At 41.6% G+C, this 27,414-nt stretch overlaps 1 protein-coding gene across 2 annotated transcripts in view; it reads left to right on the top strand.

Annotated features, from left to right (window-relative positions):
- Positions 1 to 522: 522 nt before the first annotated feature.
- Positions 523 to 27,414, top strand: part of LOC129554846 (fatty acid desaturase 2-like protein FADS2B) — a 47,812-nt gene continuing 20,920 nt past the window's right edge. For both annotated transcript variants that reach the window (XM_055424130.2, XM_055424131.2), the window contains exons 1-3: positions 523 to 1,115; positions 11,572 to 11,682; positions 17,370 to 17,567. In XM_055424130.2, coding sequence (XP_055280105.2) covers positions 795 to 1,115; positions 11,572 to 11,682; positions 17,370 to 17,567 — 630 coding nt within the window. In that variant the 5' untranslated portion in view covers positions 523 to 794. The remainder of the gene's footprint in view (positions 1,116 to 11,571; positions 11,683 to 17,369; positions 17,568 to 27,414) is intronic.

Below are 27,414 nucleotides of genomic sequence, written 5' to 3' on the forward strand. Positions count from 1 at the left end.
AATAACAGCTGTCAAAAGAACAATTTGCTGTGTGACTAAGGGAACTCAAACAGGGGTTCTCTGACAATCTAGAAGGGTGGGATGGGGAGGGAGATACACAGGATATGATCGTACCTGTGGCTGATACTTATTGATGTATGACAGAAAGCCACAAAATTCTGTAAAACAACTATCCATCAGTTAAAACAATAAAAATTTTTATTGTAATCTGAGAAAAGCGGAATAAAAGGAAAATTTCCAATCTTAACAACAACAAAGAAAGAACATTTCCCAGTTCCAGGAGGTGTTCATATCCTCGTAGAGGTTTTGCAAGCTTCTGCTTACATGCTGAATTAAAACAATTTTTCAACAGGGGAGAGCTAATGAGCCTGACCCATCATGATGCCAGTGCAGGCAGTCAGCAGAGAAGGAGCCCAGCCCCTCCGCCCAGGGCTCAGGCCACACCATCCTCTGGGCTGTGATTGGCTCCAGATATTGACTAAAGGACACTTAATGATGAGTAAGAATGCTGCTAAACGATCAGCCAGCAGAGAGAGAGCAGAGAGAAAGGTAGACTAACGTTCTGGGGTGCGGGGAAAGGTAGTGCAGTCTTCATCAGGACAAAAAAGGACTCAGGACAGAGGAGTGAGAGGCTGGGAAGGAGCTCACTATCAGGTTTGCCAAGAGTCAAGTAGGCTAAAAAGTTTTCTGTGTAGGCATCTTACTTCATGGAATAAAAGGTCATTCTGTAGTTCAATCAGGTGAGAATTAGAAATTCCAGGTGCCAAGCCAGAAATTCTAAAAGCACAAAGACAATGACGTTTGAAGAAAAGCCTGAGGGCAATGGGAGCCTTGTAGACGAGAACCAGTTGTACCTAGGTGAGAAGCATCAGGCAAAGGAGAAACCAATAGCAAATGGGAAAGCCAAGCTCTCTGCAAGGCAGGAGGCAAATGCGAAGTGCGACTTGCCCAGAAAAAGCCTCCATACATACATCTGGCAGGAGGTCCAGAGACACAATCAGGAGACTGACCAGTGGCTGGTGATCAATCGCAAGGTATACGATGTTACTGGCTGGGCGGACAGGCATCCTGGTGGGCGCCAGGTCCTCAACCACTACGCTGGGGAAGACGCCACGGTAAGGAACTCAAAGTCTGCCTCTCTCTCTCTCTTCCAGCTTCTGGGTGGCTGGGACCTTGGCTGTCTTTCCAAAAGCATTTCGGGTACGTGTTTAAGCTCCATGATCACTCATCTCCTCGCAAACCAATTTTTCAGGATTCCTATCCAGCAAAATGTTGAAAGCTAATTAAGCCTCAAGGTCTAGCTATTACTCACACTAGATTTGCAGTGGGCTCAGATACTGACAGTAGATACTATGTGAATTTCAGGTTTTGGGTTTTGTTCTTGGCATTATGTTTTTTGTTTTATTTGTTTTTTTTTTTTTTGAAATGGAGTCATTGTCTTATAAGAAGAAAATTACAAATAGGTGAGTAAAATCTGGAAAAAACGTCTTCCCTCAAGTAGAAATTTCTCAGACTCCTACAGCTGGAGTGCGTGAAATAGACAGCAGTTCATCTGGCAAGCATCAACATGTTGAACAATGTTGAAAGCGTACAGTGACACAGGCTTTTAGATTCTGTAGAGTTCTTTTTTGTTGTGTAGTTCATTCAGTGTGATACAGGTAATACAACCCACTTTTATGGAAGAAGTAATTGAAATCAGAGTGGTCAAGTGACTGACCCAAGTTCACCCAGCCAGCAGATCTCAGATTCAAAACACTTATCTTTCTTAACTTTCAGTCTTAACCACTTACCTTCACTGTTTTTCCTCATAACCCTCCTCCAACAAAATAGCTGAAAAGTTTGGCTTTCAATGGATGCCTAAAATACCATGCATCATGTATGTTAAGTTGCTTTAGCCACATTCAACCCTTTGGACCACATCCCGCCAGGCCCCTCTGTCCTTGGGGTTCTCCAGGCATGAATACTGGAGTGGGTTGCCATGCCCTTTTCCAGGGCATCTTCCTGACCCACGTATCAAAACTGTATCTCTTACCTCTCCAGCAATGGCAGGAGTGTTCTTTACCATTAGCACCACCTGGGAAGCCCTAAGATACCGTAGTTCTATAGTTCAGTCGCTTAGTCACGTCCGACTCTTTGCAACCCCATGAATCACACCACGCCAGGCCTCCCTGTCCATCACCAACTCCTGGAGTTCAATCAAACTCATGTCCACAGAGTCGGTGATGCCATTCAGCCATCTCATTCTCTGCCGTCCCCTTCTCCTCCTGCCCCCAATCCCTCCCAGCATCAGAGTCTTTTCCAGTGAGTCAACTCTTTGCATGAGGTGGTCAAAGTATTGGAGTTTCAGCTTTAGCATCAGTCCTTCCAATGAACACTCAGGACTGATCTCCCTTAGAAAGGACTGGTTGGATCTCCTTGTAGTCCAAGGGACTCTCAAGAATCTTCTCCAACACCACATTTCAGAAGTATCAATTCTTCGGGGATCAGCTTTCTTCACAGTCCAACTCTCACATCCATACACGACCACTGGAAAAACCATAGCCTTGACTAGATGGACCTTTGTTGGCAAAGTAATGACTTTGCTTTTTAATATGCTATCTAGGTTGGTCATAACTTTCCTTCCAAAGAGCAAGTGTCTTTTATTTCATGGCTGCAATCAGCATCTGCAGTGATCTTGGAGCTCCCAAAAATAAAGTCTGACACTGTTTCCACTGTTTCCCCATCTATTTCCCATGAAGTGATGGGACTGGATGCCATGATCTTAGTTTTCTTACTGTTGAGCTTTAAGCCAACTTTTTCACTCTCCTCTTTCACTTTCATCAAGAGGCTTTGTAGTTCCTCTTCACTTTCTGCCATTAGGGTGGTGTCATCTGCGTATCTGAGGTTACTGATATTTCTCCCGGCAATCTTGATCCCAGCTTGTGCTTCTTCCAGCCCAGCGTTCCTCATGATGTACTCTGCATATAAGTTAAATAAGCAGGTGACAATATACAACCTTGACGTATTCCTTTTCCTATTTGGAACCAGTCTGTTGTTCCATGGCCAGTTCTAACTGTTGCTTCCTGACCTGCATATAGGTTTCTCAAGAGGCAGGTCAGGTGCTCTGGTGTTCCCATCTCTTTCAGAATTTTCCAGTTTATTGTGATCCACACAGTCAAAGGCTTTGGCATAGTCAATGAAGCAGAAATAGATGTTTTTCTGGAACTCTCTTGCTTTTTTGATGATCCAGCGGATGTTGGCAATTTGATCTCTTGTGCCTCTGCCTTTTCTAAAACCAGCTTGAACATCTGGAAGTTCACGGTTCACGCATTGCTGAAGCCTGGCGTGGAGAATTTTGAGCATAACTTTACTAGCCTGTGAGATGAGTGCAATTGTGCAGTAATTTGAGTATTCTTTGGCATTGCCTTTCTTTGGGATTGGCATGAAGACTGACCTTTTCCAGCCCTGTGGCCACTGCTGAGTTTTCCAAATTTGCTGGCATATTGAGTGCAGCACTTTCACAGCATCATCTTTCAGGATTTGAAATAGCTCAACTGGAATTCCATCACCTCCACTAGCTTTGTTCGTAGTGATGCTTTCTAAGGCCCACTTGACTTCACATTCCAAGATGTCTAGAAAACCACAAAATTCTGTAAGGAAATTCTATTCAATTAAAAAAATGAATTGGCAAAGAAGAGGGGAAAAAATACCAAAGATCTCATCTCCACAACACAAAGAAAATATGGACGATGCTTTTCTAACACAAGTCACAGAATCAGCTCAGAGAATGTGTTAGAAAAATATGTACCTTCAACCACCTTTAATATAACTGGTAGATGTAGTTTGCAGCAAGCAGCTCAGCTGATGAATTTGTAATTTGCTGGTAAGATTTTCTCTCAGAAGATAGAGAAAGACCATGATTCTGCATCCAATTCTAGTCAACAAGGAAGAATTGATTAATAAAACAGAAACGATCAGAACCTTATGGGAAAATTAGGATTTGTGTCTTGAAGATGAACACCCTGAGCATGGTCAGTCATGTACCCTAGACCTTTAGGAGGCAGATCCAGAATGTTCAGAGAAAAGTCTCCAGGGGATGATAGCTAGAGAAGAATGGAAATGTGCCAGGAGCATTCTGACAACCACGGTATTCCACAGCCAGTCAGAGTACATGGAATCTGTGGTGCGGTATACTGGTTATATAAGCCTGGGAAAGTCCCTGAAATGCTCTGGAACTCAGCTTCATCATCTGCATAATGGGAACGACCTTCAGTTCAGTTCAGTTCAGTCGCTCAGTCGTATCCGATCTTTGCGACCCCATGAATCACAGCACGCCAGGCCTCCCTGTCCATCACCTTACCCATCTAATTAGTAAATGAGACTAAAGCTTGTAAAATGTTTAGCATAATGCCAGACACACTTTTCATTAAATCATACCTATTATTATTCATATCACAGCATCCATAGCCTCAGAGATGTGATTCACATTTCCTGTTTACCACCTGCTTAGAAATCCTGATTGTTGCCAACTGGGAACAGAGGCGTACTTGGTGGAGAAGCGGCATGTTCTCTAGGGAAGGAGGGAAGAGCATGAAGTCAGAGAACCTGAGGTCAAATGTTCTCTCTCTACAGCCTAAAAAGTGTGTGCAGGCTGTGACCTGAAAGGCAAATGTGCACCGACATATGATTGTTGTGCGCAAGCCCTGGTCATAGCTGCACCTGCCCAGAGGGGGCATCTTTCCTTATTTACATAGAAACTCTTCCCCAAGCCTCCATCCTCCTCGTGAAAAGTACACAATGATACCAAGGTAGCTTGTTCCATAGGGTCACTCATTCATTCACTCATTCAAGTGGTCGTTCTAAAACAGTTTTAGGTGTCCAGTCTAATGATCAAGAGTATAAATTTGCGAATGAAACAGGTGTGGTTTGCACCTGGGCTCCACCACTTGCTAGCAATGTCCTGAGGAGCTTGCTGAAGCTCTTGGAGCCTCAGCTCCTTTATCTAGAGAATGGGATAATGATACTTCTGTCTTAGTGTGGTTGTCAAAGTCAGCGGAGATAAAATAAAGGTTTTCTTCTTATACCCAGCACAGATTAAACACTCAAAAAATGGTGTTTATTACTCCTTAGCTATTCTGAGAAAAGTTGTCATTTTGTACAAGGAATTTTACTAAGAAAAATAAGTCTGTTATACAAAACACAGGCACATCAATTCCTGTTATTGCACATATTATTTATCTGATTTTTTCAAATTATATGATTTAAAACTAATGCACAATGCTAATAAGTAAAGTTGAGGCTCAGATCTCACCTAGAAAAGCTTACCTAGGGAAAGCCAGAGACAAACCCAACAGGAAGAGTTAATTATATAGATTACAATACGTCCATAAGAAGCATGCTGCATGCTAAGTTGCACTGAGTTGCTTCACTCATCTCTGACTCTGGGCAACCCTGTGGACTATAGCCCACTAGACTCATTATCCTTGGTGATTCTCCAGGCAAGAATACTGGAGTGGGTTGTCCTCCTCCAGGGGATCTTCCCTACCCAGGGATCGAACTTTCATCTCCTATGTCTCCTGCATTGGCAGGAGGGTTCTTTACCACTAGTGCCACCTGGGAAGCCCCAGGTTTTATATAAGTAAGTCAACGGTATTTCTGGGCTCCACAAAAGAAGTAAACACAATCTTGTGAGGTGTGCACAAGAGCAGCGTGTTCAGAACAAAGAAGTCAGGGTTATTACCCAATGTGCACAGTCAGCCACCTCCTTGTGTCTGAACATCAAGCTCTCAGAGGGACACTGAGAAACTCAAACTCTTCATCAGAGTAAAAATCCAATGTGACAGGAAAAAGATGACAAAAGCCTAGTGGAAATATAGCAAAATTTATTTCAACTGCTCAGAAGACTGCAAGGTGGAAGAGGATAGAGCTGCGTGCAAGTCCCAAAGAGTCAGTCCTGTGGAATCAGCAGAGGCAAGGCTGGGGCAGGGCAAGGGAGGATGTGTCCAGAGGTGGCACACAGAGCAGGTTCCATCACGAGTGAGCACCAGCAGAGTAGGTGTCCCGGCCTGGCCACATCCTTGGCTGAGCACAGTCCTGGTCAGTATGGTGGCTTGAGGAGGAGGAGGAGGAGGAGAGGAAGAAGGGTGTGGGAGGCAAAGAGAGGGACAAGAGGAGGAGGAGGCGGAGAAAGGGTCTTGAGTTCTGAGCGAAGGACTCTGGGTTTTACCATCACTGTAGGTCTTCCTCTCCTCCCACTGCAGGAAATGACACTTCTCTAGCCCAGCATCCTCCACTACATCCAGTCCTACAAGGAAACCAACCAGGATTCTAGCTGTTTGTAAAAGGAAAGTTGTCTTCAGTAATAACTGTATCTTTTGTGGGCTGTCAACATTTTTTTTTACTTTAAAATTAAATTTTAATTTGATTCTCATTTGAATGATAGTTCAAGTTGAAAAACAGGTAGAAGAGTAAAGAGACAAGTGCAGTTAAAGTGCTAATGGGTGACAATGGCCATGAAGAGGGACTCTTTTTCAAACGCCAGCCTGGTGGTTAAGTAAAGGTTGAGGATCAAGAAGAGTTAGTCAAGGCAGAATGGATACAGGTATCCGTATGGCTGAGCCCCTTTGCTGTCTGCCTGAAGCTATCACAACTTTGTTAATAGGCTAAAGTCCCATGTGAAATAATTTTTTTTTAAAAAAAGAGTCAAAATGAAGGAAGGAGTCCAGGGAACATACTGGAGTCCTGAATAAGGCACTGAAAACCAAAATGAGGAAGAGGGGGTGGATAACCAGAAGACATAATTTATAATAGGGGATAAGTGGCTGGGAAAGTAAGCAGGAGTAAGGCATCTAAACTGTCTGATGGATGACTTATGTAGGTAGGTGGAGAGCAATTGCTATTACAAGGTAATGAAACCAGAAAGATGAACAGGTTTGGTGGGGACAGTGGAGCTAGAGAGAGAGTCTGGCCTGGAGCTCAGTTAAGTATATCATAGGAAAAAATCTCAAATAATAAAAGTTCTCCAACAACAGAGTGAGTTATGGCAAAAAAAAAAAAAAAACAACCCTCTGTTTATCCCTGTGGGTGGAGGGGAATCTTGGTGACTTCACATAAACATTCTCCACTCCACAGTGGCTTTTTTCCAGAACAAAGGCAAAGACTATATTCTCCCCATAAATCAGCCTACTCAAAACTCGTGATCTCCCAGAAATACGAGGGACCTTGATTTAGCATTTGCCTTGAATCAGGGGAGAAATGAGAAGGAACCAGAAGAGGAACTACCCAAAGATGTAGGAATGGGTGTCCACGGTCGGGTATTGAATGTTCTGGGTTTTTTTGTTTGTTTGTTTTTGTTTTTTTGGCTGTGCTGCAAGGTGTATGGGACCTTATTTGCCCAACAGGGATGGAACACACACCCTCCATTGGAAGCATGGAGTCTTAACCACCAGACTGACAGGGAAGTCCCCTGGTGAGCTTTTTGAGATAAGCATATCAAAATCCATGTTCTAGTTACATTGACTTTGTGACTATATACATATATTCACCATGGGTGGGATTTTTTTCTGAATTTGGGAAAATTTCAACCCACTTTCAATGAATCAAGTAATAATAATATAAAAATATCATCATTTAATGGCATCTGATTCCAAAGCTTAAGCTCTTTGCTGCTGAGCTGAGTCTTCAGGAGGTTTTGTAATGACTGAGTAAATGCGTGAAGGAATAAATGAGCTCATGGAGCATCGAGAGCAAACGGAGTCTTCAGAGACTAAGCGGTGTTCCAGCACAAACCACACACCTCACTGCTCCCGACACTGTGCTGTGGTGCGACTTTAATAGGCACACACTTCGGTTGATTGCAGAACAAGATTTGGCAAATGGAGTGTCTCCTGGATTTCAACGCACACATGCCCTCTAGGCCAAGTGCCTTGATGCGGGCACAGCCTGTATACAGTAGTTAAGCTGTAAGGACATGATCCTTCCCAGGCCTTCTCACTTTACATACTTGTCTCTCCCACTAGGGATCATACTGCTCTTCCCATCCCCCATTAAATAACAGCAAAAAATCAGCAGGATTTCCAAAGTCACTGTGAAAGCAGATAATCACATCTTTCCTCTGTGTTGATACTGTTTGGGAAATAATCAGTCTTAAGAGGAGCTACAGTGTAAATTTATGAATAGGTTAGGAAATAGAGATGATGGTTGAGAAGTGAATCAAAAGATAACAGACAAAAATGAGAGATGATAAAGGAGTTAAAAGGTCAGAAAATAGAGATGCTGAGGGTGGGGAAGAGACGGCAGTGCTTAAGACCCATATCCTTTGAACTCAATACTTGTCAACTTTCTCCTTGTTAGAGAAATCATACACTGCTGTATTCATTCCCCCTTTCCCTTGTTCATCAGACCTCTCTTGATCACATGTCCCATTCCAGGCACAGCAGAAAACATCAGGAATAATTTAATCAACAGCTCACGGTCCCAGTCTTCAAAGCAGTCAAGAGCCACTGGAAAAGGCCTCTGTGAACACACAGGTTCACTGCAGCGTCATTTGCAAAGCGCTAGGGACAAAGTGTCACGGGAGCCCAGAAGAGATCATGAATAACTTTCCTGACTGTGTTAAGAAGGCATATTTCATCTGGATGTTGAAGAATGAGAAGGAACTTTTAAGTAGGAAAAAATGGAGGAAAGCAGTCCAGGCAAAGGGAGCAGTATGTATCACAAAGCTTCAGAACCATACAGGGTCATGGGACGTTTATCGAATAGGGAGAGTTCCACTGGACAGGATGCAGCATGAACGGTATGGTGCGAGGTAAACCTGGAGAAGTAGGTTGGAGCCACAAAGTGATGCACGTGATCAAAACCTAAGGCGGGGAAACACCTTTACTCACTGCCCAGCATGCATACACTGATCTTAACATCCTCCCCAAACAATCTCGTATCACCCTTCTTTCAGGAAAAGAACTGCACATGTTAAGGCTGGAATGGACCTTATGGCTTCCTGGCTTTAAACCACATAGCCTTGAGTTCAGATCCTGGCTCTCCCACTAACTGTGGCAATGTCCTGAGATTTGGAGTCTTTATATGTACAACAAAGATGATGGAACCTCACAGAACTAAGTTGATGATGATGAGTTGGCCCATAGAGCACCTTGTACGCAGGATACACTAAAAAAACAGGTGTCACTCCCTCTCCCCTTCATTTACCCCTGGACTTTCTTCAGGAGGAGCATACTCGCCAAATAATGTTAATTAAAAAAAACGAAAAACAATATTTGAAAGTCTTTTGAGAAGGAGATTTCACAACTTACTCTGAATCTAGACTCCAATAGGGAATTCCTTCAAACAATATTCTAAGACCACCTAAGCCACTTTTGTACTACCCATTAATACAATGAAAAGAGTTCCACACAGCAGGGCCGTTCTTACTATTCTGGAAAAATCTGTAGGTCGCAGGCTCTGTTGTCACAGTATTGACGTGTGAATCTTGCTGAAGATCAGAAGAAACAGTGAACCCAGAGGAATATTAGCGTCAGCATGCTGTTCCAGGGCTCTGGATGACTGCTCAGAGTAAGACGTAAATCCAGGGCCTCAGCCCTCCTCTACACTCTGATCTTGCCTCAAAGTGTTTCTCATCCTCATCTGTTCCTTAACAACAGGCAGAACATGATTTTTCAGTATGGCCACCCTGAAATGTTTTAGTCACATTGTTAATCACCAAATGACTCTCATCCTGGTTAGGTAACCTAACTTTAGAGTCATTGAATGTGACAATGAAAACACATCTTTGAAAGCAACATTTTCCAAGGGGGTCAGAGAAAGTGTACAAAGGCAGAATAAACAGGACAGCCTGGACTGGTTCTAGCAGATGCAAATCCCTTCTTACATCACTGAATCTAGAAAAGTGAGTCTAAAGAGAGATATTGCACCCTTCTGAATAAGTTCATTCATTTTATATATATCTATACATACAAGCCTATATGAAATGCTTTATGTAGGCTTGCATGTAGTTCTAGATGTATCTAAAGTTGCATTAGATTTTGCAGCTAGGGGGTTCATCGTATTCACTGAAACAATTCAGAGCTCACTCTGAGTGGAGCATGGAAAGAAACTCTCTGAGCTGCTGTACTTCACTGAAGAGAAGGAAGCAGGTAGCTGTTATCCCAGTGTGTCTCAGTCTCTCAGTCGTGTGCGACTCTGTGCAGTGCCGTGGACTGTCGCCCGCCAGGCTCCTCTGTCCGTGGGATTCTGCAGGCAAGAATACTGGAGTGGGTTGCCTTTCCCTTCTCCAGGGGATCTTCCCAACCCAGGGATCAAACCGGGGTCTCCCACATTGCAGGCAGATTCTTTACCATCTGAGCCACCAAGGAAGCCCAGAGGTATAGGAAAGAGAACTAATATGTCTGAGAATTTACTATAAGCCACTCAGATTCTAATCAATTCACTTAATTTTTGTAACTTTATAAATTGAGTAGCTATTACTGTCACTCCCATGTTAGGGAAGAGAAAACAGGAACAAGGACTGGTCAAGAGACTTGTCCACAATTACACAGCAGGTATAGAACTCAGGTGTGGGGAGGCTGTTCGGGGATACAGTTTCTTAAGCAGCACTATGCAGCACCACCACTCCAGGGTATTGTGCGTGGACTCCACATATTCAAATTAAAACCTTGGTTATTTTTCTTCATATTAATCATTCCTATTCTTAGCCATAATAGCAAGAAGTCCAGTATCTTACTCTTGGAGAAGCCTCCTTCCCCCCAAAGCAGTTTAAATCCCTGGAGTAAAAAAAAAAAAAAAAGCCTATCTCTTATTTCCAAACTTAAGCAAGACATGGGAACCAACACTGCTTCTCATAGCCACTTGGAGTTACTACTTAACATGGGAATGGAGTTGGAAAAATATAGTCGGTCAGCTCTATTTTGTGCCTGACTCAAACCCCTACAGAGAATGCTATGGTTTTTTCTTTTAGAAAGAGTGCTAAGGCTTCTTCAGTGATAAACTTAACCAAGAAAGTCCCACTTTAGACAACTAAGGGTTCGAGGGCTTTGCTCCCATGCTCTCTTTGACATTTGTTATCATCAACAACTTTAACTTGTCTTTCCTTGGAAATAACTTAATTCAAGAGCATCTGTCCCCTGGTCCTTGACCAAGAACTAAAAGGGAAACTCTGATAGATGTGATTTGGAGTCTTGCTTGCTGCATGCTCCGAATAATGTGGGCAACTTCCACACCAAGCTTGAGGTTTGACGCTAAAGATTCACCATGGCCCATAATCTCAAAGCCAACTACTACTTCTGGGCTCAATAAAATAAATAACAACCTCTTCCAATGCTTGGGGATCAACTTTCTACCCAGGACTTGCCTAGGAAGCCATGCACTCAGTGGGTGGATCTCCAGTGTGAGGCTTTCATAGAGGAATTCCAAGGGTAATTCTGATCAACGAACTTGAAGTGTCAACATAGAGTTAGAAGTAAATGCTGTATAACATAGTCTGTGCTGATTCCAAAGGTCAGGACAGAATGAGGTAAGAAAGGGGAGATACCCGTGTGTAAGCGTGTCATTTTTAAGCCTCTAACAGTTCTCTCTGATTCACAGGACGTCTTCAGAGCCATGCATCCGGACCCTGACATTGTGCGGTTGTACCTTAAACCACTGCTTATTGGAGAGCTTGCTCCAGAAGAGCCCAGTCAGGAGAGAAACAAAAACGTGAGTGAGGTGTCAGGACTCAAGAGTATGTGGAGGGATGGGGACGAGGTATAGTTCAGGGCCAACTTATCATTTTCTGTGGGAAACCAGCCATCCTTCCTGGGAGGGCCTGAAATAGCATAAATGAGTGGATTCCAAGTATTTCAAAGCAATGTCATCCTCCTGAGATCCTCAGAATTCTTAAACCTCTAAGAAACAAAAGAATGGACTGCTTGGCGCTGTGCCAAATAGTAATTCCAGGTTTCTAACTACCTACTTCTTGCCATGCAACTTACACATAACTTTTCTTTTTCCGTGACTGCTTATAATTGTTTGATATTCCCTGTTAAACCAGTTTCCATGAGAGCAGAGAGTATGTGTCCTCAGTACCTACCGGCACAGGATTGGACCTGTAGTAGGAATTCCATAAATAGCTGTTGAATCAATGATGTGACCATATCCTAACTATAGTTCTGTTTACCATTGGAGAAATTACAGTTCCAGGAGAATAAACTACCTTCTGAAAAGCAAAGAACAGGAACTCCATTTCACCTCTTTCTGGCTTCTAACCTTTGGGTATTCCCCACGAAAAGCACCACCTTTCTTTCGCCAAGACTTTGGTTGACTGAAAAACTGTCTTCAGAAGGCAGGGCCTCCATAAGACTAGAATTCACTAGAATGGTTACACATGAAGCTTAAAGGGATTTTAGCTAATATTAAGCACTGCATTTTTTTATTTTGCACTTCATGTTTTAAAATAGCTTACAATTGAAACTTTCTTTTCAAATACTTTGAACAAAGTGGTGATCCAGATACCACTGTGAGGCAGAAAGAATAAGAATTGTGTTTCCTCTTTAAGAAATGAAGAAACAAACTCACACGGGGATAGGAGGAACCTGAGGAAAGAGGACTGGTTACATGCAGACCCAAGATGAACGCTTATGCTGACTCCTTAGGCCCATGTGCATCCCTCAAGGCTGTGTGTCAGGAAATAACACACTGTACTGAGACGAGTGGGCCCTCAGGCAGACAGCCTGGACACACAGCCCACTTCCTGTGACAAGGTGTAGGAGCCGAGATGCTGTTGTTCAGTCAGTAAGTCACGTCTGACTCTTTGCGACCCCGTAAACTGCAGCACGCGTAGCCTCCATGTTCCTTCACTATCTCCCAGAGTTTGCTCGAACTCATGTCCATTGAGTCCATGATGCCATCCAACCATCGCATCCTCTCTCTCTGCTCTTCCTGCCCTCAACCTTTCCAGGCACCAGGGTCTTTTCCAATGAATTGGTTCTTCCCGTCAGGTGGCCAGTGTTTTGGAGCTCCAGCTTAACCATCAGTCATTTCAATGAATATTCAGGGTTGATTCCCTGTAGGACTGATAGGTGTGATCTCCATGCTGTCCAAGGGACTCTCAAGAGTTTTCTCCAACATCACAGTTCAAAAGAAACAATTCTCCGGTGTTCAACCTTCTTTCTGGTCCAACTCTCATATCCACACATGACTACTGGAAAACCCGTAACTTTGACTATATGGACCTTTGTTGGCAAAGAAAGTCTCTGCTTTTTAATAAGTTGTCTAGGTTTGTCACTGCTTTTCTTCCAAGGAGCAAGCATCTTTTAATTTAATGGCGGCAGTCACCAGCTGCAGTGATTTTTGGAGACCAGGAAAATAAAGTCTGTCACTGTTTCTATTTTCTCCCCATCTATTTGCATGAAGTGATTGGACTGAATGCCATGATCTTCATTTTTTGAATGTTGAGTTTGAAGCCAGCTTTTTGCCCTCCTCTTTCACCTTCATCAACAGACTCTTTAGTTCCTCTTCACTGTCTGCCATCAGAGTGGTATGATCTTCTTATCTGAAGTTGTTGATATTTCTCCCAGCAATCTTGATTTCAGCTTCTGCTTCATCCAGAACAGCATTTCATATGATGTACTCTGCATATAAATTAAATAAGCAGGGTGACAATATACAGCCTTGATGTACTCTTTTCCCAATTTTGAACCAGTCCATTGTTCCAAGTCTGGTTCAAATTGTTGCTTCTTGACCTGCATACAGGTTTCTCAGGAGGTAGGTCTAGTATTCCCATCTCACTAAGAGTCTTCCACGGCTTGTTGTGATCCACAAATGGTCAAAAGAAACAGTAAACCCAGAGGAATATTAGAGTAATCAGTGAAGCAGTTTTTTTTTGTTGTTGTTGTTTTGTTTTGTTTTAGAATTCTCTTGTTTATTCTATGATCCAACAGATGTTGGCAATTTGATTTTTGGTTCCTCTGCCTTTTCTAAATCCAACTTGTATATCTGGAATTTCTCAGTTCATGTATTGTTGAAGTCTAGTGTGAAGGATTTTGAGTATTACCTTGCTAGCATGTGAAATGAGAGAAATTATGTGGTACTTTGGATATTCTTTGGCATTGCCTTTCTTTGGGATTGGAATGAAAATTGATTTTTCAAGTCCTGTGGCCACTGCTGAGTTTTCCAAATTTGCATATGGAGTGTAACACTATAATAGCATTATCTTTTGGGGATTTGAAATAGTTCAGCTGAATTCCATCACCTCCACTAGCATTAAATCACCTCCATTAGCATTGTTCATATCAATGTTTCCAAAGGCCCACTTGACTTCATACTCCAGCATGTCTGGCTCTAGGTGAGTGATCACAACACGATTGTGGTTATCTGGGTCATTAAGATCTTTTTTGTATAATTCTTATGTGTATTCTTGCCACCTCTTCTTGACATCTTCTGCTTCTGTTAGGCCCGTATGATTTCTGTCCTTTATTGAGCCCATCTTTGTATGAAATTTTCGTGAAGAGATCTCCAGTCTTTCCCATCCTTTTGTTTTCCTCTTTCTTTGCACTGATCACTGAGGAAGGCTTTCTTATCTCTCCTTGCTATTCTTTGTAACTCTGCATTCAGAGAGGTAATAGCTTTCCTTTTCTCCTTTGCCTTTCACTTCCCTTCTTTTCTCAGCTATTTGTAATGCCTCCTCAGATACCACTTTGCCATTTTGCATTCATTTTCCATGGGGATGATTTTGATCACCACCTCCAGTACAATGTTATGAACCTCTGTCCACAGTTCTTCAGGCACTCTGTCTATCAGACCTTATACCTTGAATCTATTTCTCACTTCCACTGTATAACTGAAAGGGATTTACTTCAGGTCATACCTGAATGGCCTAGTGGTTTTATCTACTTTGTTCAATTTAAGTCTGAATTTTGCAATAAGGAATTCATGATCTGAGCCACAGTCAGCTCCCGGTCTTGTTTTTGCTGATGTATAGAGCTTCTCCATCTTTAGCTGCTAAGAATATAATCAGTCTGATTTTGGTATTGACCATCTGGTGATGTCCATGTGTAGAGTCATCTATTATGTTGTTGGAAGAGGGTGTTTGTTATGACTAGTGTGTTCTCTTGGCAAAACTCTGTTAGCCTTTGCCCAGCTTCCTTTTGTACTCCAAGGCCAAGCCTGCTGTTACTCCAGGTATCTCTTGACTTCTTACTTTGGCATTCCAAATCCCCTACAATGAAAGAAAGCTAAGCACTGAAGAATTGATGCTTTTGAACTGTGGTGTTGGAGAAGACTCTTGAGAGTCCCTTGAACTGCAAGGAGATCCAACCAGTCGATCCTAAAGGACAGCAGTCCTGGGTGTTCATTGGAAGGACCGATACTGAAGCTGAAAGTACAATATTTTGGCCACCTGATGTAAAGCACTGACTCATTTGAAAAGACCCTGATGCTGTGATACATGAAGGCAGGAAGAGAAGGGGACAACAGAGAATGAGGTGGTGGATGGCATCACCGACTAAATGGACATGAGTTTGAGTAAGCTCCAGGAGTTGGTGATGGTCAGAGAAGCTTAGCGTGCAGCAGTCCATTGGGTCTCAAAGAGTCAGACATGACTGAGTGACTAAACCGAACTGATGATGAAAAGGACATCTTTTTTGGTGTTAGTTCTAGAAGGTCTTGTAGGTCTTAGGAGAACCAACCAACTTCAGCTTCTTCAGCATTAGTGGTCAGGGCACAGACTTGGATTACTCTGATATTGAATGGTTTCTGCTGGAAATGAACAGAGATCATCTTTCATTTTGGATTTTGCACCAAAGTACTATATTTCAGACTCTTTTGTTGACTGGCACACTTGTGTGATCTATTAAAGTCATCTGTGGCCACCAGAATTCTGATGTTCATGGTGTCTTTAGAGATGAGCCCATCCAGACTTTCCTAGGCATTGCATCATTTACAAGTTGTATCAGTGAATTTTGAAATGAATTTTCTTGCTTCTAGGATTATGTTCATAGCTCTTTTTTATTATTATTTAAAATTTCTCTTCTCTTTCACATCTGAACAATCCAGTTTTCCTTCTTATACCCTGGTCACTTTCTCAATAGTCTGAGTTTCAAACCCGTTATAGTCATTAAGCTAAGGAGCTATTTCTTCCCAGGCTTTTCACTGACTCTCGAGTCTGATGTTCAAGTCAGTAAATCAGTGCTAGCACTTGACCTGCATACGTAAGCACAGCACATGCACACAGAGTCAGGACTCCTCCAACAAAGGGACACACACACTAAAACCACAGGAGACCCTGTCTCATTCCTGTACAGCTTCTGAGCATCTCACAGGAAATTCATCCTTTGAGCCAATCTAAGTGAACTCTGTCATTCATAAAGGAGTCTTTTGCACATGCTAAAGACTGTCATATTGATATGCCAGTCATAAAGCCACTGCCTTAGTAGGCTTAAGATACCTACTTACCTGAGCAACCATGAGAAGAAAAGAAATGAATATTGTGATAAGCCAGCCACTTATCTATGTTATCAGCTGATAACATAGAAAGTAACACAGATCCATGTAGACAACAAAGTTCCCCAAAGAGAGATTAAACAACACATTGATTTTAAAAGGCAACTATTATTAACAGATACACACACTTCTACACATAAAACAGACAAACAACAAGGACCTGCTGTTTGGCAGGGATCTATATTCAGTATCTCATGATGGTCCACAATGGAAAAGAATCTGAGGAAACAATGTGTATTATATACATATATATATTTATGATTTGCTGTACACCTGAAACCAGTACAACACTGTTAATCAACTATACTTCAATAAAACGCTTCATTTTGAAAAGTAGAAAATTACTTTTGGGGTTTTGCCCTGGCAGCCCAGTCATTAAGACTTCTCCTTTCAATGCAGCGGGTGCAGGTTTGATCCCTCATCAGGGAGCCAAGATCTCACATGCCTCACAGTGAAAAATAAAATAAAATAAAAGCAATATTGTCATAAATTCAATAAAATTTCAAAAGAAATGATCTGCATCAAAAAAAATTTTTAATTAATCAGTTTTAAAAAGAGAATTGTTAGAGTTACACATCTCTTCATTGAACTCCCCACCCCCAAAAAAAGAAGTAAATTATAAGTCTCATAACAATTTGAGGACAGTTTACAAATCACGACTCATCTGTCTCTTCTCCAGAAAGAAAAATTTTCATAACTTGTTTTAAGCATTTTGCTTTTATGTTAATTTTTTAAGGTTTGGTTTTCTAGTTTAAATTATGCCTTAATTATGCTTATTAATAAATGTCTATTCATAAAATTAAGGTATCATAGATTAAATTATTAAAATAGATTAATAATTATGTTCATCTGTACTCCCTCTCCACTGAAGGCACCAATTCCTTTCTTGCATGTTTATCTCACAGTCCCAGTTGGTGGAAGATTTCCAAGAACTGCGGAGGACATTAGAGACCATGAATATGTTCAATGCCAACCTGGGGTTCTTCTTCCTTCACCTCGCCCAGGTCTTGATTTTGGAGGCCCTGGCTTGGGTAATAGTGTGGCATTTTGGCAGCGGCTGGCTTATCACAATATTCATTTCTTTTCTTCTCGTGGTTGCTCAGGTAAGTAGGTATCCTAAGCCCAGGCAGTGGCTCTATGGGAAGCCTCAGAATTTTTTCTTCTCTCTTTACACTGGCATCAGCGGCTGCCTGGCGCTTCCTGGCAAGCTAGTCATCAGTGTCTGACACCAGCAAGTTATCAAAACCCACTGGGCCCCAGTTCTCTTCTCTGTACCTTGGGGTAACCGTTTTTTATGGAAGTGCTCTGAGGAGAACTAAACGAGTTACTCCGCGGTGTGCCCAGCACAGAGACTGGCATGTGGTAAGTGTCCCTGACAGTCGCTGCTCTTTGCCGATAGAATCCACACAGTGTCAGTAACTGAAGTTCTGTTCTAGCCGGGAAACCTTCTCCTTTGTCCTTCATTCGTTAACCAACCGACATTTTTCATGGTCGGTCAATGATTTTATTATGACTATAGGCACCTACGTGAGCTTATTTTTTTTTTCTTTTTAATCGCTCAGTTGTTTCCAATTTTTTTAGACACCATGGACTGTAACCTGCTAGGCTCCTCTGTTCATGGATTACTTCAGGCAAGAATACTGGAGTAGGTTGCCATTCCCTTTACCAGGGAATCTTCCTGACCCAGGGATCAAATCCGTGTCTCCCACATTACAGGCAGATTCTTTACTGTCTTAGCCACCATGAAGAAAGGAAGCCCCACATTAATTTATATATATATATATATTCACTATTTATACATGCTGTTTCATAATAAAAAGTCTACTAAAAAGAAGTTATATATCTGTATTTTTAAAAGAAATTTCCTGAGACTCTTGCCAAAAGCCTCATTTCACCAATACTTATCAATACACCACTCTATGAAGAGAGTCTATTTCTTATTACTTGATAATAGGATCATGTATAGGATAATAGAAATGCCAATCAGCACCTGGCGTGCTGCAGGGCAATTGATAAATCTTTGAATGAAGCACAGATCTCTGAAGATGGCCTTCTATGACCACAGCACTGTATGGTGGACACAAAGGGAAATGCACCTGACCCTGCACTTGGGAAACAGTCATCCAGCAGAGGAGATGGTCATTTAAATATCTAGACACGGAGGGAGAGGAACAAGATGGCGGAGGAATAGGACGGCGAGACCACTCTCTCCTCCACAAATTCATCAAAAGAACATTTGAACGTGGAGTAAAGTCCACAAAACAATTTCTGAATGCTGGCAGAGGACGTCAGGCACCCAGAAAAGCAGCCCATTGTCTTCGAAAGGAGGTAGGAAAAAACATAAAAGATAAAAAGCGAGACAAAAGAAGTAAGGATGGAGCTCCGTCCCGGGAAGGGAGGCTTTAAAAAGAGAGAAGTTTCCAAACACCAGGAAACAATCTCACTGGCGAATCTGTGGCGAGCCTTGGAAGTTCAGAGGGCCACATAACCCTCTTTATTTTTAAGATTTTTTTAAAACCCACAGATTACCCGCCAAACGGTAACTCCCAGCGGAGAAGCAGCGCAGACGCCTGCATACGCCATTGGCAAGCGAAGACTGGGCAGGGAGGAGCCGGCTGAACTGCTTAGAGAGAGAACTGGGCTTGAATGCCGCGAGAACAATTTGAGAGAACTGGGGAGAGCAAAGCAGACTGAGGGATAGCTTTCCCACGAAAAGGCGGAAAGCTCTAACCCAAGACTCGGCCGGCCCCGCTCACAGAATAAAGGACTGAGCAGAGTGAGCCGGCTGCGGTCGGCCCATCCCCCATTCCCCGCCGAGACAAGCAGGGAGCGCAGCCAGAGCCGGAGAGGGCAACCGCGGCCCCAGAAAGGCATCTGATACAAACTGCAGACAGGCTTGTTGCTAATCAGGACTTCTTGGGCTCGGGCCGGTCGATATCCCCCTGAGAAGGTGCGCCGGTTGTATACCCAGAAAACTGAGTGGCGGGGACTGGGGAGGCAATAAGTCACAGAGACAGCGCTCGCCAAATACCTGGTCCCCTGAACTGCTCGGACCAGGGAAGGCACAAAACGCAGGCCCAACCAAGTCTGCGCCTTTGTGGAGTACCTGAGAACCTGAACTTGAGCCGCTCAGACCTGGGAAGTGCATACAACCCGGCGCCGGCCTCGGACAGTTCCCGGCAGAGCAACCTAGAGCCTGTGCAGTGTAGACTGGGACAGCACATGCGCTGTGAGTGGGGGCAAACCCAGTGTGGCCGAGACGCTGCGAGCACTCCCCACAGACGCCAGAGATATTCGTCTGCAGCGTTCCTCCCTTCCCAGAACAGGACTGAACAACTGAGCCTTAAAAAGTATCCACCCACCCCCTAGTATCAGGGTGGAAATTAGACACTGAAGAGACCAGCAAACAGAAGCTAAAACAGAGGGAACCACCTTGGAAATGACAGATAGAGACGTCTAGAGGCTACTCCAAGAATAAGACCAAAAACCAGAGGCAAGAGGCTTAAGCCCGAATCCTGAGAACACCAGAGAACTCCTGACTCCAGGGAACATTAATCGATAGGAGCTCATCATACGTCTCCATACCTATACTAAAACCAAGCACCACCCAAGGGTCAACAAGTTCCAGAGCAAGACATACCACGCAAATTCTCCAGTAACACAGGAAACTAGCCCTGAGCTTCAATATACAGGCTGCCCAAAGTCACTCCAAACCCACTGACATCTCATAACTCATTACTGGACACTTCATTGCACTCCAGACAGAAGAAATCCACCCACCAGAACACCGACACAAGCTTCGGTAACCAGGGAACCTTGACAAGTCACCTGTCCAACCCCACACACAACGAGGAAACTACATAATAAAGAGGACTCCACAAACGGCCAGAAGAGGGAAAGGCCACCCCAAGCAAAGCATTATAAGCAAGATGAAGAGGCAGAGAAATACCCAGCAAGTAAAGGAACAAGATAAATGCCCATCAACACAAACAAAAGAGGAAGATATAGGGAATCTACCTGATAAAGAATTTCGAATTTTGATGGTGAAAATGATTCAAAATCTTGAAAGCAAAATGGAGTTACAGATAAATAACCTGGAGAAAAAGATTGAGAAGATGGAAGAAAGGTTTAATAAGGACTTAGAGGAAATAAAAAAGAGTCAATATACAATGAATAATGCAATAGATGAGATCAGAAACACTCTGGAAGGAACAAACAGTAGAATAACGGAGGCAGAAGACAGGATAAGCGAGTTAGAAGATAGAATTGTAGAAATAAATGAAACAGAGAGGAAAAAAGAAAAACAAATTAAAAGAAATGAGAACAATATTAGAGACCTCTGGGACAATGTTAAACGCTCCAACATTCGAATCATAGGAATCCCAGAAGAAGAAGACAAAAAGAAAGACCATGAAAGAATACTTGAGGAGATAATAGTTGAAAACTTCCCTAAAATAGGGAAAGAAATAATCACCCAAGTCCAAGAAACCCAGAGAGTCCCCAACAGGATAAACCCAAGGCGAAATACTCCAAGACACATATTAATCAAATTAACAAAGATCAAACACAAAGAACAAATATTAAAAGCAGCAAGGGAAAAACAGCAAATAACACACAAGGGGATTCCCATAAGGATAACAGCTGATCTTTCAACAGAAACTCTTCAGGCCAGGAGGGAATGGCAAGACATACTTAAAGTGATGAAAGAAAATAACCTACAGCCCAGACTACTGTACCCAGCAAGGATCTCATTCAAATATGAAGGAGAAATCAAAAGCTTTACAGACAAGCAAAAGCTGAGAGAATTCAGCATTACCAAACTAGCTCTCCAACAAATGCTAAAGGATCTTCTCTAGACAGGAAACACAGAAAGGGTGTATAAACTTGAACCCAAAGCAATAAAGAAAATGGCTACGGGATTGTACTTATCAATAATTAACTTAAATGTAAATGGGTTGAATGCCCCAACCAAAAGACAAAGGCTGGCTGAATGGATACAAAAACAAGACCCCCATATATGTTGTCTGCAAGAGACCCACCTCAAAACGAGGGACACACACAGACTGAAAGTGAAGGGCTGGAAAAAGATATTCCATGCAAATAGAGACCAAAAGAAAGCAGGAGTAGTAAAACTCATATCAGATAAAATAGACTTTAAAACAAAGGCTGTGAAAAGAGACAAAGAAGGAAACTACATAATGATCAAAGGATCAATCCAAGATGAAGATATAACAATTATAAATATTTATGCACCCAACATAGGAGCACCGCAATATGTAAGACAATTACTAACAAGTATGAAAGGGGAAATTAACAATAATGCAATAATAGTGGGAGATTTTAATACCCCACTTACATCTATGGATAGATCAACTAAACAGAAAATTAACAAGGAAACACCAACGTTAAATGATACAATAGACCAGTTAGACCTAATAGATATCTATAGGACATTTCACCCCAAAACAATGAATTTCACCTTTTTCTCAAGCGCACACGGAACCTTTTCCAGGATAGATCACATCCTGGGCCATAAATCTAGCCTTGGTAAATTCAAAAAAGTTGAAATCATTCCATGCATTTTTTTCTGACCACAATGCAGTAAGATTAGATCTCAATTACGGGAGAAAAACCATTAAAAATGCCAACATATGCAGGCTGAACAACACGCTGCTGAATAATGAACAAATCATAGAAGAAATCAAAAGAGAAATCAAACTATGCATAGAAATGAATGAAAATGAAAACACAACAACCCAAAACCTCTGGGACACTGTAAAAGCAGTGCTAAGGGGGAAGTTCATAGCAATACAGGCACACCTCAAGAAACAAGAAAAAAGTCAACTAAATAACCTAACTCTACATCTAAAGCAACTAGAAAAGGAAGAAATGAAGAACCCCAGGGTCAGTAGAAGGAAAGAAATTGTAAAAATTAGGGCATAGATAAATGCAAAAGAAACAAAAGAGACCATAGCAAAAATCAACAAAGCCAAAAGCTGGTTCTTTGAGAAGGTAAATAAAATTGACAAACCGCTAGCCAGACTTATCAAGAAACAAAGGGAGAAGAACCAAATCAATAAAATTAGAAATGAAAATGGAGAGATCACAACTGACAACACAGAAATACAAAGGATTATTAGAGAATACTATCAGCAATTATATGGCAATAAAATGAATAACCTGGAAGAAATGGACAAATTCCTAGAAAAGTACAACTTTCCAAAACTGAACCAGGAAGAAATAGAAAATCTGAACAGACCCATCACAAGCATGCAACTAGAGGCTGTAATCAGGAATCTTCCAGCAAACAAAAGCCCAGGTCCAGACGGCTTCACAGCTGAATTCTACCAAAAATTTAGAGAAGAGCTAACCCCTATTCTACTCAAACTCTTCCAGAAAATTGCTGAGGAAGGGAAACTTCCAAACTCATTCTATGAGGCCACCATCACCCTAATCCCAAAACCTGGTAAAGACCCCACAAAAAAAGAAAACTACAGGCCAATATCAATGATGAACATAGATGCAAAAATCCTTAACAAAATTCTAGCAATCAGAATCCAACAACATATTAAGAAGATCATACATCATGACCAAGTGGGCTTTATCCCAGGAATGCAAGGATTCTTCAATATCCGCAAATCAATCAACGTAATACACCACATTAACAAACTGAAAAATAAAAATCGTATGATTATCTCAATAGATGCAGAGAAAGCCTTTGACAAAATTCAACATCCATTTATGATAAAAACCCTCCAGAAAGTGGGAATAGAAGGGACATACCTCAACATAATAAAAGCTATATATGACAAACCCACAGCAAACATTATCCTCAATGGTGAAAAACTGAAAGCATTTCCCCTAAAGTCAGGAACAAGACAAGGGTGCCCCCTCTCACCACTACTCTTCAACATAGTTCTGGAAGTTTTGGCCACAGCAATCAGAGCAGAAAAAGACATAAAAGGAATACAAATTGGAAAAGAAGAAGTAAAACTTTCACTGTTCGCTGATGACATGATCCTCTACACAGAAAACCCTAGAGACTCTACCAGAAAACTACTAGAGCTAATCAATGATTACAGTAACGTTGCAGGATATAAAATCAACACACAGAAATCCCTTGCATTCCTATACACTAATAATGAGAAAATAGAAAGAGAAATTAAGGAAACTATTCCATTCACTGTTGCAACGAAAAGAATTAAATACTTAGGAATATATCTACCTAAGGAAACAAAAGACTTGTACATAGAAAACTATAAAACACTACTGAAAGCAATCAAAGAGGACACTAATAGATGAAGAAATATACCATGCTCATGGATTGGAAGAATAAATATTGTAAAAATGAGTATACTACCCAAAGTAATTTATACATTCAATGCAATCCCTATCAAGCTACCAACGATATTTTTCACAGAACTAGAACAAATAATCTCACAATTTGCATGGAAATACAAAAAAACTCGAATAGCCAAAGCAATCTTGAGGAAGAAAAATGGAACTGGGGGAATTAACCTGCCGGACTTCAGGCTCTACTACAAAGTCACAGTCATCAAGACAGTATGGTACTGGCATAAAGACAGAAATATAGATCAATGGAACAAAATAGAAAGCCCAGAGATAAATCCACGCACCTTTGGACACCTCATCTTTGACAAAGGAGGCAAGAATATAAAATGGACAAAAGACAGTCTCTTTAACAAGTGGTGCTGGGAAAACTGGTCAGCCACTTGTAAAAGAATGAAACTAGAACACTTCCTAACACCATACACAAAAATAAATTCAAAATGGATTAGAGAGCTAAATGTAAGACCAGAAACTATAAAACTCCTAGAGGAGAACGTAGGCAAAACACTCTCCGACATAAATCACAGCAGGATCCTCCAAGACCCACCTCCCAGAATATTGGAAATAAAAGTTAAAATAAAAAAATGGCACCTAATTAAAATCAAAAGCTTCTGCACAGCAAAAGAAACTATAAGCAAGGTGAAAAGACAGCCTTCAGAATGGGACAAAATAATAGCAAATGAAGCAACTGATAAAGGATTAATCTCCAAAATATACAAGCAGCTCCTGCAGCTCAATTCCAGAAAAATAAATGACCCAATCAAAAAATGGGCCAAAGAACTAAACAGACATTTCTCCAAAGAAGACATAAGATGGCTAACAAGCACATGAAAAAATGCTCAACATCCCTCATAATCAGAGAGATGCAAATCAAAACCACAGTGAGATACCATTTCACACCAGTCAGAATGGCTGCTATCCAAAAGTCTACATGCAATAAATGCTGGAGAGGATGTGGAGAGAAAGGAACCCTCTTACACTGTTGGTGGGAATGCAAACTAGTACAGCCACTATGGAGAACAGTGTGGAGATTCCTCAAAAAACTGGAAATAGAACTGCCATATGATCCAGCAATCGCACTCCTGGGCATACACACCGAGGAAACCAGAATTGAAAGAGACACATGTACTCCAATGTTCATTGCAGCACTGTTTATAATAGCCAGGACATGGAAGCAACCTAGATGTCCATCTGCAGATGAATGGATAAGAAAGCTTTGGTACATATACACAATGGAGTATTTTTCAGCCATTAAAAAGAATACATTTCAATCAGTTCTAATGAGGTGGATGAAACTGGAGCCTATTATACAGAGTGAAGTAAGCCAGAAAGAAAAACACCAATACAGCATACTAATGCATATATATGGAATTTAGAAAGATGCAAATGATAACCCTGTATACGAGACAGCAAAAGAGACACAGATGTATAGATCAGTCTTTGGGACTCTGTGGGAGAGGGTGAGGGTGGGATGATTTGGGAGAATGTCATTGAAACACGTATGTTGTCATATGTGAAATGAATCACTAGTTCAGGGTCAATGCATGTTATAGGGTGCTCGGAGCTGGCATGCGGGGATGACCCAGAGGGAGGATAAAGGGAGGAGGGAGGTGGGAGGGGGGTTCAGGAGGGGGAACTTATGTAAACCCGGGGCGAATTCATGTCAATGTATGGCAAAACCAACCAATATAATATTGTAAAATAATTTGCCTCCAATAAAAAATAAATTAATTACAAAAAAAAAAATTGTAAAAGTAGAGCTAAAAAAAAAAAGAGTGATTATAGTTAAGAATATATTGTAAATATATTTGAAAGTTGCTAAGATAGACCAACCTAGACAGCATTTTAAAAAGCAGACATTTCTTTGCCAATAAAGGTCCATCTAGTCAAGGCTATGGTTTTTCCAGTAGTCATGTATGGATGTGAGAGTTGGACTATAAGAAAGCTGAGTGCTGAAGAATTGATGCTTTTGAACTGTGGTGTTGGAGAAGACTCTTGAGAATCCCTTGGACTGCAAGGAGATCCAACCAGTCCAACCTGAAGGAAATCAGTCCTGAATATTCATTGGAACGACTGATGTTGAAGCTGAAACTCCAATACTTTGGCCACCTGATGCGAAGAGCTGACTCATTAGAATAGACCCTGATGCTGGGAAAGATTGAAGGTGGGAGGAGAAGGGGACGACAGAGGATGAGATAGTTGGACAGCATCACTGACTCAATGGACATGAGTTTGAGTAAACTCTGGGAGCTGGTGATGGACGGGGAGGTCTGGCATGCTGCAGTCCATGGGGTTGCAAAGAGTCGGACACGACTGAGCGACTGAACTGAAAAGTTCTTATCACACATATACTCACAAAATTGCAACTGTGTAAGGTGATGGATGTGTTAACTAACATTTTTGTGGTAATAAATTTGAAATATATGCATGCAGCAAATCACTATATTGTATACTGTAAACTTACATGATGTTATATGTCAATTATATCTCACTATAAGTGGAATAGCAACAAAAAGGAAGGCATAAACTCTAAAATTGGGCTGTTAGGTTAGAACCATTCCTCTTTTTACTACCTGTGTGGCCAGCAACCTTTATTTAATCTTCCCTGTTCGTCAGTTTTCTTATCTGTAAAATGGAGATAATGGTAACTATAGCAGTACTATTGTTGGTGGATGAAAACGAGTTAATAAAGTGCTTTGAATGGTTCTTAAAAAAAATAATAATAATAAATATCTAGACACGATACAAGGCAGAAGGGAAAGAAACAAGCATGGAGCAGAAAGAGGCATCTAATTCTAATTGAGGCAATTGGGGATACTTCATGGAGAATTAACATCAATGTTAATTACAAAATTTTATATGCTAATTCTTTTCTTGAAAAGTCAACTTGCTTTATTCTTTGTTTTTTTTTTTAATTTATTTTATTGGAGGAAAATTACCTTACATTAATATATTGGTTGGTTTTGCCATACATTGACACGAATCCACCCCGGGTGTACATGTGTTCCCTTTCTTGAACCCCCCTCCCACCTCCCTTTTCCCCATATCCTCCCTCCAGGTCATGCCCGTGCACCAGCCCCAAGCATCCTGTATCATGCGTCGAACCTGGACTGGTGATTCATTTCACATATGATAATATACATGCTACAATGCTGTTCTCCCCAATCATCCCGCCTTCACCCTCTCCCACAGAGTCCCAAAGACTGTTCCATATACCTATGTCTCTTTTGCAGTCTCATATACAGGGTTAAGGTTACCATCTTTCTAAATTCCATATATATGCGTTAGTATACTGTATTGGTGTTTCTCTTTCTGGCTTACTTCACTCTGTATAATAGGCTCCAGTTTCAACCACCTCATTAAAACTGATTCAAATGCATTCTTTTTGATGGCTGAAAAATACTCCATTGTGTATATGTACCAAAGCTTTCTTATCCATTCATCTGCAGATGGACATCTAGGTTGCTTCCATGTCCTGGCTATTATAAACAGTGCTGCAATGAACATTGGAGTACATGTGTCTCTTTCAATTCTGGTTTCCTCGGTGTGTATGCCCAGGAGTGCGATTGCTGGATCATATGGCAGTTCTATTTCCAGTTT

The sequence above is a fragment of the Moschus berezovskii genome, chromosome 14 (genome assembly GCF_049115385.1).
Source record: "Moschus berezovskii isolate FMDL1 chromosome 14, NW_MosBer_1.0, whole genome shotgun sequence".
NCBI lineage: Eukaryota > Metazoa > Chordata > Mammalia > Artiodactyla > Moschidae > Moschus > Moschus berezovskii.